Consider the following 14,398-nt stretch of genomic DNA (forward strand, 5'->3'; position numbering starts at 1 on the left):
GAACGTGGGGTGGTTTTAGAGTCTTGATCTGCAAGGAAACTGATCTGGAGCCCTTTCAGCCCGAGCTTTAAGGCTTCAGACACCTCACCTAATCTGGAAAGCTTTTCGCAGGCTGTCTTTGCTTCAGCAGTTCTGCGAGTTCTTTTTGCAGAAGCCAAGGTGCTGTGGAACAGAGGCAAACCCGAGGAGCTCAGCAAATGAGCAGCATCCTAATACGGGACTTTCCTAGAGGGCAGTTTACTTTACAGAGGTCTGAAGCAGCTAATAATGCCCAGTTATGGAGAGCACACATCTAGCTGGATGGCTGCTCTCAGCTGCTGTCATAATTTGTGTCATTCCTTTGGCTTGAACAAAGGCTGCAAGGAAAGCAGTGGTTTAAATTATTTTGCTTAAGAGTAGCAGATCAGTGCTAGTCAACATCTGACTTGTGAACTTGTCTCTGAGCCGTGGTATTGTCAGGAGGCCCAATTTCTTGGCACGTAGTTTTATAAACAGAATACTGGCAGTTAGGTCACGTTTTATATAAACTTTTATTTCAATAGTTTAAAGAATAAGCCATGTAAAACATCTGGAAATCACAGGAACGTGAGCCGTATATAATAGCAATATCTTAAATATGCGTTAGTAATACAAAGTCATCTTTCACTCTGATAAAAGTTACAACATTATTTTTCTACAAAATATTTAAGTCATGAAACATGCTTAGATAATACATATATACAACATCTATTTTTCATTCTCTCCTGTAAGTGATGCTGCTGAAATTTGAAGAACAAAATTAATCTGTGGCTCTCGTGGTTTGCGTGCAGTTGTGATGTGCTACACCTTGCAGGTTGGATTGCATCTACAGAGCTGTCAGCAAGCAGTGTACATCACAGGAATGTGCAGAACTGTGCATGTGAGTGACAGGTGACAGTTTTGAAGATAGCGTGCTCACAGATTCCCACAGCTGCTCAACAGTGCACAACTGATGTAGTCATAAATCACTAGGTCTGGAGTTATTCTAGGGTGCCCTTATCTGTAGTCTAACCATAAACTGAGACCTACTTTTCACTGTAACCCTGGCTCATCAGTGTGCTGCTGTGCTTTGCTAAAATTCTTCTGTCCTGTTACAGGATGTGTAGATTGTGTTTCTGATCAGCTACAACTGTTTTATTCTCATCTCCAAGGCAAGCATTTCTCTTTCTATTTCGTAGGGAAGGTCAGCACTAACTTGCCCTTCGAAGTACTGTTTGATTTCTTCCACCTCCTTTTCCCAGAACTCTTTGGAGATATTAAACAGTTCAGTTAAGTTGATGTCTTCTAAACCCTTCAAGTTCAAAGCAGTGTCAGCAGGGATGTAACCTATGGCAGTTGACTTGGCAGAGGCTTTTCCTTGAATTCTGTTGAACATCCACTCCAGCACACGGGAATTCTCTCCGTAGCCAGGCCACAGGAATTTCCCTTGGCTGTCTTTCCGGAACCAATTAACATGAAAGATCCTTGGTAGTTTTGCTGCTGGGCGGTGTGCCATGCTAAGCCAGTGTGCTAAGTATTTGCCAAAATTGTAGCCAAAGAAAGGTCTCATGGCAAACGGATCGTGCATAATAATTTTTCCTGTTCAAAACACAAATGGAGAACGTTTATTCTGAAGCACAAAGTTTCAGTTCCTCCCAATATTTAATACCCAGGACCCTCTGGCACTGCTCTGCATGTGAACCACAGAACTTTGAGAAACAGTGCAAACATGAGCCTTGAAGTACAAATTAAATTAATCTTTGCAATCGCTGGGAAGTAAATTTCTTAAATCTCAGGTCAGACAGTTTAAGGTCCTTGAGAGCTGGCCTTCATTACTCATTTATTTTTGCTGAGCACTAGCAGAACAGAACATTTAAGTTTCGTTATCCCAGACTGTAACGCGAACTCCATATCAGCTCTTCTGGCAACACCATGATTGCACTCTGTTCTGTATGCTTGCCACCTAGGGGATTATTTTGCATAATTTGTCTTTTAAGGAGAATCTGGCTGTTAATTCCAGTATAAATATTTTCTGATGTAAAAATGCACAGGTTGCAAAATTAGCTGCCAGGATTTAAATGTGAAAGAGCAGAGGGGGGGACAGAGCAGGCTCTCCAGAGATTGCTTGTAGTACAGATAGACAGACTAGATTTTGATTTACCTTTGTGCTCAGCAGCTGCTGTTGCTTCAGATCTCATAACTGCTCCTATAAATACTCCGTGCTGCCAGTTAAAGGCCTCATATACAAGAGGCACACCTGTAAAGAACAAAGTCACTTCAGTAATTAGCAGTCCAGAAACATTTTTATGACAGGTTTTGCTGAGATATTGCTGTATGCCAGTTACTATGTAATTTATCCTAATTTTTCTTGTTGATTTTTAACTTGGGTAATTCTCTGCCTTCTTAGAGCAATGTATATGAATGTTTTCAAAACTAGTTACTGATTTCTGAACACATCAGCTGGGAGATATCTGAATTCACAGCAGATTTTACTGGAAATGGATTCTGGTCCCATGGTTGTGATCGTGATGTTACATTCAGGCCTAGCATAACTTCTGTTTGTTTTTCAGCTTTAGGTGGTCTTTAACAGACAGTTTATTTAACTTCCTTGCCTGTAAACTGTCTACAACCAGTTTAAATTTCTAATCATTTCCTACCTGAACTAGTTAGACTAAGTGATTTGAGATAAATAATTTGCTATGCCTCTTCTACCCAAGGTACTGTGTCCTGATCTCTTTCCACACTCCAGTCCTCTCTTTTCAGTAACTGTTTTGAGTTAACATCTAACAATTTACTCGTGTGTGTGAAAGGCTAACATGGAGAAGTTAAACTAACGTGGTTATCTCCTTGCTTCTGCTACTGCGATAGCAAAATTTGTGTCTGTGCTCAGCTCTGTTTCATCCCTTCTGTGGTGAGCACTTCAGACTTGCTGTGTGGCTTCTACTTCTCTTACCTGCAGGTCTGCGGCCTCCAAATATTATCCCCTCAATGGGCACACCCTCGGGTGATTCCCACGCAGGGTCCATGATGGGGCACTGGCTGGCTGGAGTGCAGAACCGTGAGTTGGGATGAGCACAAGGTTCCCCTGTACAGAATATGATGAGAGGGTCACAGTGACAGATGGAACTTGAATTTGGTAGAGAAAGATAAGACAAAATGTGGCATAGGGCCAGGTTACCATTATCTGGGGTCCAATCCTTATTCTTCCATGAAGTCAGAGTTACTCCTGGTGGTAATGGCTCATCGATGCCTTCCCAGTAGACACCCCCGTCACTGGTTTCAGCTACATTGGTAAAGATGGTGTTCTTGAATATGGTTTTAATAGCATTGGGGTTTGTTTTGACTGAGGTTCCAGGGGCAACACCAAAGAAGCCATTTTCTGGATTGATTGCCCTCAAGTTGCCTGAAAGTTAAATGAAAAAATAGAAGTAAATGCAAGTGTTTTAATTCTCTCCAGAACTTTTAGCAAGTCTTGCTGACTCCAAAAGCACACCGGACTAATTTCAGTTCCATACCTTGTTCATCAAATTTCATCCAGGCAATATCATCACCCACACATTCAATCTTCCATCCTGGCAGGCTTGGGTTCATCATGGCCAAGTTAGTTTTTCCGCATGCACTCGGGAATGCTGCAGCAAAATACTTCTTCTCACCTTCTGGGTTTGTAATTCCCAGGATCTGTTGAAAATCAAAAGCAATTGTTAAATATGGTTCGTTCTTCTTGCATTTTTCATTTTCAAGATTGTCTTCCTGCAAGTGCTAATGGTAAAACATTTGATTATGCAAAATTCTTCCTACAGAAGAAGCAGCATGTTATGTAGCTGGCAAATAACACAGGCAGTATTTAATTCATCAAAGAATCCACTCTTCTTGCCCTTAGATGATGTGAAAGCAGACCTCATATTTTTAGAAATGTCACATATGAAAAGATGTTTGAATCATATATTTTCCCAATTAGAAATATGCAAACTGTATATAGCTGTGTTTCTCAGCTGAGACAGAAGAAAAACTGGCAATATTTTTTTTACTGTAAAATGGGTATGGGGTGAGCACACTTTAGGTGTGACACTTCTGTACTTCTCACAGTATGCTGACATTTCTCCTTTCAATCAAGCACTTTGAAATTCTTTTTATCGGGGTATTTTATGGTAGTAGAATATTTAAATGACAGCATTGCAGAAATCTTAGTGATTACACTTAGGCTTTGCTCAAGTGCATGGATCTGTATGCATGGATCTACAAGTAACCACCATCTGAAGTGGCTAATCCTTTGTGGTTCTCTATTTTATAGGTATTGCTTCAAAATGTTTGGTACTTAAACTTGCATACGTAAGATGATAGGACTATTCACATGAGTCTGTCACTTTCTTGATCCCAAGATGTGATTGTTTTTACGTTGATCTAACTTCAGGTTTGATGGTTGCTCAAACACAGATCACGACTCAACAGCTCTTACCAGCATGTGCTCTGCTAGCCAGCCCTCTTCCTTGGCAATTCTGCTGGCAATTCTGAGAGCAAAGCATTTTTTCCCCAGTAAGGAGTTCCCTCCGTATCCACTGCCAAACGAAATGATCTCTCTGCGATCCGGGAGATGAGCAATCAGTGTTAACTCTGGGTTGCATGGCCAGTTGTTGATTAATGGTTCTGCAGAACAGAATGTTGTGCTCATGAATGCAGTAATTTCCATTCTGGATCAGACTGTGATGCTTCATCAGCATCGAGACATCGACAGCAACCCATACCAGATGCTTCAAAGGAAACCCCCTAGTAAATACTCGGGATAATAATCTCCTTTCCATGAAACTCCCATTGAGCTTTGATTCCTTTAATTGACTTTTGAACCTGGTGCTATTACACAAACCACCCCAGTCTTCAATGATGAGCATTTGCTATGTGCTGAAAATATGCAGCCAGCTCTAAAACATGCCCAAGTACTTCCAGGGACAACACGTTTAAATCTTCCCTACCTTTTAGTGGTAGAGGACATCCAACTGAGTGAAGGCATTTCACAAACTCTCCATCACTCAGGGCTTTCAGAACAGCTGTTCCCATCCGTGTCATGATCCTCATGCTAGCCACCACATATGGAGAATCTGTCAGCTCAATCCCAATCTTGGACAAAGGAGATCCGATGGGCCCCATGCTGAAGGGGATGACGTACATCGTGCGTCCTGTAGAATGGAGACAGGAGCAAGGATGCTACGTGACAAAGAGCAAGCCAGGGAACTTTTGAAATAAGCTGTTATTGATGTGGAGGTTGTTTCTCACTCCTCTAAAAGCTGTTTGTCTTGTGGGTGTCTCTGATGTTTAAACATCTAACTTTATGTTAGTCAGATCACATAGCAAGAAGTTTTATCTTAAATGCTGAAAGCAGCTATTCAGACAAAATGTCTAGCCAGTAAGAGAGGTGAGTGCAGGCTTCTCTGATGGTGTAAACTGCTGCAACTGAAGTGAATGCTGGGGTTGGGGATCCTCTCTTTTCTCACCTCACTTTATATCGGCTGCTGAGGTGCTGCGGGACTTGAAGAAAGCACCTGAATTTTCCTACCATACTGTGCTCCTCTTCATGAAGAAAATGAATTCTCTCCTGGAGAGAGGCTGAGGACTGCCCTTGGGGTCAGCACCTAAGCCTTCAGCTAACATTTCTTTTATTAAGTATCAGATTAATAATTATTAGTCTTTCAGTAATCCTAAAAAGACAGTGTCATCCTTCCTTTCTCACCCACCTTGCATGCAGCCTGGGAACCTGGTATTGAAAGCTTTCTCAAAATCCTCTTCAGACATCCAGTGACCCAGCTGGCTAGTTCCACTTTTAGGGATTGGAATGGTATCTCTCTGTTCCTGAGTGATAATGACAGTTTTGCTCTCAATTCTTGCTACATCTCTTGGGTTAGTGAGAGCCAACCAGCTGCATTTCAATGTAAATCAGGAAAATCAATATTAATTATCAGGAAAAAAAAGATCGATACAACACTTTTCACCCACTTTTTTCACCCTTCTGCTAGGAACTCTTTAGCAAAAAAGGTTTATAAAAAAGCTTCAGTCTTATAAAACACTTATAAAGTGTTTTATAAGACTGAAGCTAAAGTGACAGAGCCAGTATAACTGAGACAAATATCAAAACTTAGATGCATTCTCTCATACAAATTGCTTCAAGGCTTTGCAGTATGAATAACAAATTATATGGCCTGGGAAATTCTGGTTACATGTTAATATTCCTTTGCCTCTTATCTTGGCTTTATTTTCTGTTGCTGACTTTGAGAGGGAAGTTAAGAATCTTGTTTAGTTCTCCTTCTCATCAGTATACAGTTGTTATGTGTGGGATCCACAAAGTGGTGCCTCAAGCAGAGTGGATGCCAAGCAAGTACACTACGTGCTGGTCAAAATGCCTGCAGGATGAGAATCCAGCCTTGTGGATTGGCAGTGTCCTCTTAAGGTGGAGGCATCACAAAAGAAATACTGACTATAATTGTGTCATAACCAGTGAAGGAGTTCACTAAACAGAATTCTTTTTTTCCCCTCTAAAAATTTTTGCCATTTATTTACGATAGCAAGGATTGTTTTACATTTTCACCTCTGTGCATAGAAATTTTCCACGAGTATAAAAATGTTCTAGCTGGGCTGTCATAACCATCATCACTACAGCTAAGCATATAATTAACAATGAATAATTTATCTGGTGAATCTTGCCCTTTTCTCTCCCAAATAGTCTGCAAACAGATTGCCAAATTCCTCCACTTAGTTATTCAAAAGTCTTTGCAGACTTCTTCCACGAAGGTTTCTTGGTTGGCACATGATTCCTTAGCATATACTTGTTGTTAATATTCTCCTTTCATGTTGGGTTAGTTGGGAGAGACGGTGAAATATTCGAAAAAAGTATTTGCTGAATACATTACAGTCAGAGCTCGTCGGCATGATGTGAATAATGCCTCTACTGAATACGATTTGAACTCCCACAGATCTATTTGAATGCCACAAAAAAAGTATTTGATGAATAAACTAATTGACTAAAATAGCAGAATTCTTCAAAAGACGTATTTGCTAAATAACATTCAGCCATTCCTAATGATTAGTTACATAAGTCTCATGACATGATTTCAGTTCCCTGATTTAAGTAACTAATAAATAGAGACAATACACCATTGATGTTCCTATGTTTTGTTAGTTTTTACAGGAAAAGTTTGCTGTCCTCAAGCACTTTAACTACGTAAACTACAGTGCCAAAGTGTTCATGGAAAACAAACATTGAAGAGTTATGAACAGTTTAAAATGTAAACACAACGGAAAACACACACTGCTTTTCTGAGATGCTCCTTTCCCCCCTTTTCTGCTACTCACCAGTTCTCATACTTGCTCAGCTTCTTGATCATGCCTTGCTCCACCATGATGTCCAGAATTTTTTTGTTTTCTTCTTCTGAGCCATCACAGATATGAATGCTCTCGGGCTGGCACAGCTTGGCATTGCTTTCAATGAACTCCCTCACTTGTGGAGGCAGGCTCTCCAAGTCCCCCTGGATAACCTTGGGCATGACGTTGACCTCAGCTTTCAGCTCTGGGGGCATTACTACAGCCTGCACTGAGTCTTGTTGAGGGCTTTGAAATCCTGGTCACAATCTAAAATCAAATATATCATGTCTGTTAGCATACTATGATATTCTGCCATTAATGATGCCGAATGCAAGACCAGAATTTGTAGTAGGCTTAATTTTATAGTTCTGCCTAAAAATCAACACGAAGAATCTTAATCACTGCTAATCTCACACTGGAAAAAATGCATAAGAAAACATTGTACTTACTGTTGAGTTGGATGGAAGTCAGTGAGGATTTCCTCCCTTTCGGCTGATGGTGTCTCGCTTGCTTTGGAGCGCTCGTTGGTTTCTGAGGTGGTGTTCTCCTTCCTTAAGTATTGTCTGTGGTGTCCATCCCACTGGGTGAGGTGAGGGAGGCTTGTCCTTTACATCACCACTGGTTGTGTTTTGGAGCACTGCCACTGACACATTGTCATCGTGCGGAGTTGTCAACAGCCCTGGCGAGGTAATCATTGAACAGGTCCGATTAATGAATGCTGAGAGCGGTGGTTCTGAGTCCCTGGGTTTGGAGCAGTTACAAAACTTGGATGCAGTTTAACCAAACTTTGATGCAGATTAGCTTTGAAACCAAAAGCGTCACAGCGTCTCGGTGTGTGGAAAAGGTTGGGTACAACCTGGAACAAGGAGCTGGCGCAACCCAGCAGCTGGCACTGCACTGCCCGGGAAGAGGGAGCTCGGCCAAGGTGTGTTTGCTTTGCCTGCCCTGTGGATAAAGTTCTGTGCTGAGCTCTGATGGGCCTGAAGAACTGTGTTATGTGCCTGCCTGGAGGTCTTTTTTTTATCTGTGTGATTCTGAAAAAGCACACGGTGTAAATCTAAATGCTCAGCTACCTACAGCGCTGGAGACTTTTTGGTTGTGGCTCACTTTAGATTAATGCAAGCTGAGGAGTTTTTATCTGTCTCTACAACTCGCAGAAGAGGCAGGTCACCCACTGCCTCAGCAATTATCCCCCCCCAGAATACTTATTTGTTATTTTATTGGGTGTCCTTTGGGTGTAATAAGATGTTAGCCTGTGCTTAAATTAGTACCTAATGATAAGGCACAAAACCAACGTCAGGGTGAAGTGCGCTACACAACATTTAGGTATAAATACATGTGTACAAATCCTTAGCCGTTGTGGCAGTGAATGATGCCAATGGCCATTACTATGCCCGTTACTCTGGAGATGAGGGGGTGAGCTCAGCCCCTGCCAGGTCTCCTCTAACTGCTCCTGGCTCTGCCTGTCTGCCAGCTCCTTGCCATCTGCAGCTCCATTTTAAACCATCATGCCCACAAGAGAGGCTGATGTTCGTGTCATTGTGTGAGGACTGACATATTTCAGTGAAAGGTAAATGTAGAAACAACCCCACTGCCATTTCATTGCACTCTGCTTCCACTGAGTCCCAGCAATGCTAAACTGTGGCATTTTTTATATCAGTTCTATTGTTGTCAATAATAGCTCACAGAACAGTGAATTTAGGGATCCAAGATTCGTGCGTTCAGTGAGGTGTTTCCCCCCAGGTTCTCACTGACACAGACAGCAGAGCTGCAAGCCCCAAAGAACCAGGTCTGCCTGAGCAGCCCCGAGCTGCACTCTGAGCTGCAGGCACAGCGGGGCTGAACATCACGAGCACGGTGCTCAGCGGCCATGGGAGTGCTTCCCCTGGGACCATATCCTCTATCTCTCCTGCAAAGCCTTTTATTGTGTGTTGTAAATGCAAAGGGGAAAAAAAATAGTGAAGTAAGAGGGGCTGCCCTTGCTGCACAGCAAGGCCAAGCATTCCTGAAAAGGAAAACAAAAGTCTGTTAGGATAAGAGGTGCTGGAGATTGCTTCAGAAGGGGCTCTGCTGTAAGCTAAGGTACAATCAGAGCCAATATAATAATGCCAGTGGTGTTTGTGAGCAGAAATATTTTGCCCAAGTGTTTTCATGTTAAAATACGTCATTAAGTACTTCAGTGAAATAAAACGTGGCACATCCTTCTGAAAAACTGAGAAGATTTTTTTTTCCAGCAGCAATAATCACAGACTTTGCTGGTGGTCCCATAAGAGTCGTTATACATAGAAATAATCAACGGAGAGTAAAACAGCAATGCTTCAGATTGGAGGGGGGAAAAAAGACAGGACCGGGAAATGATCATACTGCAGCACAACTGAAGTCTGAATAAAAGCTTCAAGCTGACACTGTAGCAGTGAAGGATTAGTCCTCGTGCCTCTGCAGTTTGGAGCAGAGAAAAAAATCTCCAAACCCAGAGCATTAGATTCTGCCAATTAAATTATAGGCAGGCAGGTGTTGTGCAAATTTTCTCACACTGCAATCCTAACCTCCCACAATCTTGCTATACAAACTGTGGGCTTCTCTAGAGAAGACACTAAATATGCCAAATTGGTGGCACTGTGTTATGAACATATGTCCATTAAAAATCACATTAAGGATTCCAAATGTTTTCCGTTTGTGATGGCAGCAGGGCTCGAGTGCAGATGTCCACTGGGAATTCTAGACACTTACGCATTGAATTACTCGTATTTAGGTAACACCTCCTATCAGAGGATCTCAAAGCATACCACAAACACACAGTAAGCCTCAAGCCCCTATATAAAGCACGCAGAGTATTTTGTTCTGCGGTGTAATGACAGAACTGAAGCGTATGCAAATCAAGGCCAAGATTTTTTAAAGGATCTTTGCATTTAGAGATTCAGATGCGCAACATATGGCATCAAAGTTGTAATCTGAAGATACTGAAGGCTCCTAACTTCCAGTGGCTGCCATGAGAAATCAGAAGTGGCATCTCCAGGAGCTCGGTTGCGGTGGTCTTGGGGTGTTCACCCAACACCAACACATGCTGCCGTGTGCTGTACGTGTGCCTGCCTTCTGGGTTTGGTGAGTGGGGGAATGTTGCTGGTAAGAAACATGGGAGCTGGACTCGGGGGTGCACACTTTATTTTCCATTTAAGTGAAGAATCTTCTCTGATTGTGACTGTGTTATAATACCTAATAGCTGATACGACTTGCTCGGATTTAACTTTTGTTTGGCACTTTTTCTCTGCACATCTTGACACTTGAATGTGATGCTCATCAAGGTGTCTTCTTGGAAGCTGTCAAATTATGTAAATGAGATGGAATCTGACGTTTTGAGATGATCGTGTTCAACAAGTGCCTCAAAAGGAGTGCTTTCAGGATGTTTGCTTTGATGGACATCATTCAGGCTGTTCAAAATAATGGCTTTGAGCACTTCCAGTCTTGCCAACTCACTGGAACTCAATTCAGTAAATGTGAAGGTTCTTGGATGCTCAGAGATGGCATCATAAAGTTTCAGGCTTCATTGCTACAAACAGAAGTGTATCAAAGCACTCTCAATGAGATTTGAAAGTTAATGGCATATAATAATACTGAGAAATTCTACCCCTTCCCATACTAATCATCCCACATATTGTCACTGCAGAAGAGTTTTTATGTCTCTTGTTGCTCTGCTGAAGGGTGATGGCTTTTTTAATAGATTCTCCCAGTTAGTCTGCTGACTGAAGAGCACTGATTCTGATTGTTGGTTTTACTGCAGAGCCACACCCAGCTGCCACTGAGCATGCTGCAGTGGCTGTTCTAGTGACAGCAGCACAAGCTGTGCTCCAGGGGCAGCCCTTGTACCTGTACAGCCTGCAGAGACCAGGGACTACTCGCTCACTTTTGGACAACAAATCCTGACCTGTGCAAATTACCCGCAGTTGCAAAAGAGTCTGTGCTAGAGCCCAGGTGTTTACTCCGGACCCATGGCAGCTCGATGTGACATTTCCACCTCACAGCCACTTTTGCTATAGGCAGTTCTTCAGCTCTGACGCAGTTGCATGAGATTTGGAGGCTCCTCGTGCTTTGTGCTCCTCTCCTCTTGTGCTCTGCAAACTTGGGACGGCGTAGTAGCACGTGGGGAGCACAGTGCTTCCCTTCCATATTTCCCTCTTCAACTTTCAGTGGTGCCTGCCATGATACGGGCAGCTCGTAGGGCACAAGGTCTGTGGCTCACTAATGTGGTGTACCTTTTTTACCCGTATTCCAAGTTAGGTGACATGTTCTGATGGCACAGGAATGATAAACATGGAGATTTCCTCCCAGGTTAGTGAACTTTCATTAGCATGTCCAGCTTTTTCATCTCGACAATAGGCATGCCAAACTTTCTCAAAACAAATGGAAGTAAATCTCAGGACACATGCATTACTGCATGCTTATGCTCTCTGATGGAAGTAATGAATCTTTGATGCATAATTTCAGCTCCACTTCCCATTTCTAAGCTGTATTTTAAGGAAACTCCTTGCTGTGCCAGGGTACACTTCAAGACTAACATTATACTACAGACAGATTGGTTTCTTGCTTTTTATTCTTCTGCTTCAGCAAAGAAATTATTTACTCCTTTTTTTTTTTTTTTACTTAAAGTTCACTCTGATAGCCTCTCAAATATTGTTGTAGTCAGTAGTGCTGAGTTTCTCTTTTCTATTTTCTCTTGTAAAGAATAAAGACTGGAGTCCTGACTGAGGAGATGCTGTGGCTTGGCTGCATGTTGCTTGTAAATGACTCTGAGGATTTAATTCCCTTTGTGACACACAAGACAGCACCCCACAAGCAGAACAAGGCAAGGGTTCCCTATGAATGGTGTTTCCTCACTTGCTGGTTCTGAGCAGCATGCTGTCTGCCATTTACCCCTCTCTCTCACCATCCCATTAGTTCTGGAGATGGCATTGAGCCATGTAGTCTTAACCACACTGTGCATAGCTCTGTCCACTGGTATCTGCCCAGTAGCCAGGTATGGCACAAGAGTGAGCGCTCTGTAGGAGATCTAATAGGCATATGGAGTGTTTGGACCCGCCAAGACTTTGACTGAATTTACCTTAGCCAGCACAAGGCTGATAAAAGCGTGTCTGATTTTTTGCATGGTTAATGCATTTTTTGGCTGGATGCACAGCAGGACTACAGCCAGGAGAGATGGGGACAAACTGTACTAAACAGAGTGGAAAACAGTCAGCATAAGGTTGTGTGTTTCCCTTCACCTATGCAGCATCTGCTCTGCTCTGTCACACAAAGCCCAGATGGCACCAGTATTTAGCTTTGCAAATAAAAATGGTAACCCTTGCTGGAGCGAAACCTGTTTACTGCAGTGCTATGAGTTTGCAGCTGTCAAGGGCTCCCTGCTTCCTACCTGTGGAAGGGTAAATGACAAACCTTTGTACCAAACCCACAGCCTCAAAGCAGCAGGCAATGTTTCAGCCTCTTGTTCAAGCGCAGTTTTCTGTCTTCCTGCTGATTACTGGGGTGCTACTGACTGTGCCCTTTAAGAGACACTTCATTTATGGGATGAAATAGCAGCACCCTGTAAAATGTAAGTTGGTTTATATTTTCTGGGGTGAGCTGATCCTGGTTCCTGATGCTCCTCCCTTTTGCATGCTGCTCAGTACCTCTCCATGTTCCTTTGCTTGCTAGCAGCACTGCATTGTCACTTGTTTCAGTGCTCCTCTGTTTATCTGACTGGCAACAGGCTTTTTCTCACTGAAAGACCCTCATTTACCTTTGGTCTCATTTGCCATTTTTATTCCTCAATATGTGCAATCTGACCTTTATCTTCTCCATGGGAAGGGGCTGGGACTTGCTAGTGCCAGCTTCTCTCTTCTTGTGCATTCTTCCTGGTTTGGTTGATAGTTCCTGATCTGAGGGGTTTAAAACCTAGAAAAGACAAGATCATATTTTTTATCATATTTATGTTCTGCGCCACAGACAGTCTCTGCTGGCTACTCTTCAGATTGCTGTAATGCAAATAGTATGTCCTTATTTGAAGTGAAAAACATTACTAGAACCTGTACAAAGCACAAAAGCACTAACTCGGGCTAAACTTCTGTTTCAGGTAAGATTTGTTCTGTATTTTTATCAGGAAAATGGCTTTAAGGAATATTTCAAGCACTTTGTAACACTGGAAGTGGCAACAACAGGAGAGAGAAGCTGATTGTGCAGAAATAAAAGCCAGGCTACAACTAAAGGTCAGAAGGCAGATGTGCCTATGTCAAGCACTACATACCTTTGGGTTCTTGAACATGACTGCTGCAGGAAAATCAACATTACAAAAAACAATTGCCTGTGTAAAAGATCCTGTGCTGAGTGGTAAACCCTGGTGTATGTGTTAATAGGTCAGGTGAAACCCTACATAGTGTACCTATACACCTAGCTCATTTCTAACAGGAAGAGGGCAAGCTGGGTAGACCACAACAGGATTTTTTTATATAAAAACATGCTGCTTTGGCCAGTGTAAGTGGCTCCCACCAGGCATGAGCCACAGGCATGACTACTGCTATAAACAACACTCAGTAAAGAGGTCACGGATGCAACAGAGCACTGGAGATCACACTTTTTTCTCATCCTCCTAGGAAAACAGAATTCTGACTGCTGTACACAATTGTGTTTAGAGACCATCTATGCCTGTCTTCAAGGTTGCTAATTTGGGATGGTTCACTGGCATATGAATAATCTTTCCTTAAAGAAGAACCTCTTGTACGTGAGCTTTAATATGTGCAATTGACCAGCAACCAACACACATTCTGCAAGTAAAGTAAAAGCAAGTGATCCACAGGTTATCCTTGCACAGATCAGGAATTTGCACTGCAGTCGCACTTATTTTGTCCTTAAGTTCTGCAGCCTATTCTCAGTTTCTTTGTATTTTTAAATTGAAGAGCTCAATTCAGGGTCCTCAGAAATGTCAGTACCTGCGCAGATTTGTGATCTGAGCTGGAAAAAACTTGCACAGGAAGCCACTGCTCTTCTGAACCCACAGTCCTGCTCCTTTCTGCTGATTTTGCAAGGT

At 42.5% G+C, this 14,398-nt stretch overlaps 1 protein-coding gene across 1 annotated transcript; it reads right to left on the bottom strand.

The window, feature by feature from the left end:
* Positions 1-1,038: 1,038 nt before the first annotated feature.
* Positions 1,039-7,920, bottom strand: PCK1 (phosphoenolpyruvate carboxykinase 1). The gene is made up of 10 exons (XM_065754133.1): positions 7,794-7,920; positions 7,336-7,611; positions 5,724-5,905; positions 4,965-5,168; positions 4,454-4,641; positions 3,513-3,675; positions 3,176-3,400; positions 2,951-3,082; positions 2,159-2,254; positions 1,039-1,596 (listed from the first exon to the last, which is right to left on the bottom strand). Exons 2-10 carry the CDS (start codon positions 7,557-7,559, stop codon positions 1,142-1,144), a joined length of 1,869 nt encoding a protein of 622 aa, XP_065610205.1. The 5' UTR covers positions 7,560-7,611; positions 7,794-7,920; the 3' UTR covers positions 1,039-1,141.
* Positions 7,921-14,398: the final 6,478 nt, after the last annotated feature.

This window comes from Cyrtonyx montezumae, unplaced genomic scaffold (genome assembly GCF_038088225.1).
Source record: "Cyrtonyx montezumae isolate F1298 unplaced genomic scaffold, pur_monq_1.0 scaffold_9, whole genome shotgun sequence".
NCBI lineage: Eukaryota > Metazoa > Chordata > Aves > Galliformes > Odontophoridae > Cyrtonyx > Cyrtonyx montezumae.

What these genes read in the sequence shown, in the direction of transcription:
- PCK1 (XM_065754133.1), bottom strand. Translation starts at nt 7,559, where the DNA reads ATGCCCCCAGAGCTGAAAGCTGAGGTCAACGTCATGCCCAAGGTTATC. An exon ending in CTGAGCAAGTATGAGAACTG is followed by an intron (nt 5,906 to 7,335) that starts GTGAGTAGCAGA and finishes ATTGAAATGCAG; the next exon opens with CTGGTTGGCTCTCACTAACC. An exon ending in TGGAGGCCGCAGACCTGCAG is followed by an intron (nt 2,255 to 2,950) that starts GTAAGAGAAGTA and finishes TGTTCTTTACAG; the next exon opens with GTGTGCCTCTTGTATATGAG.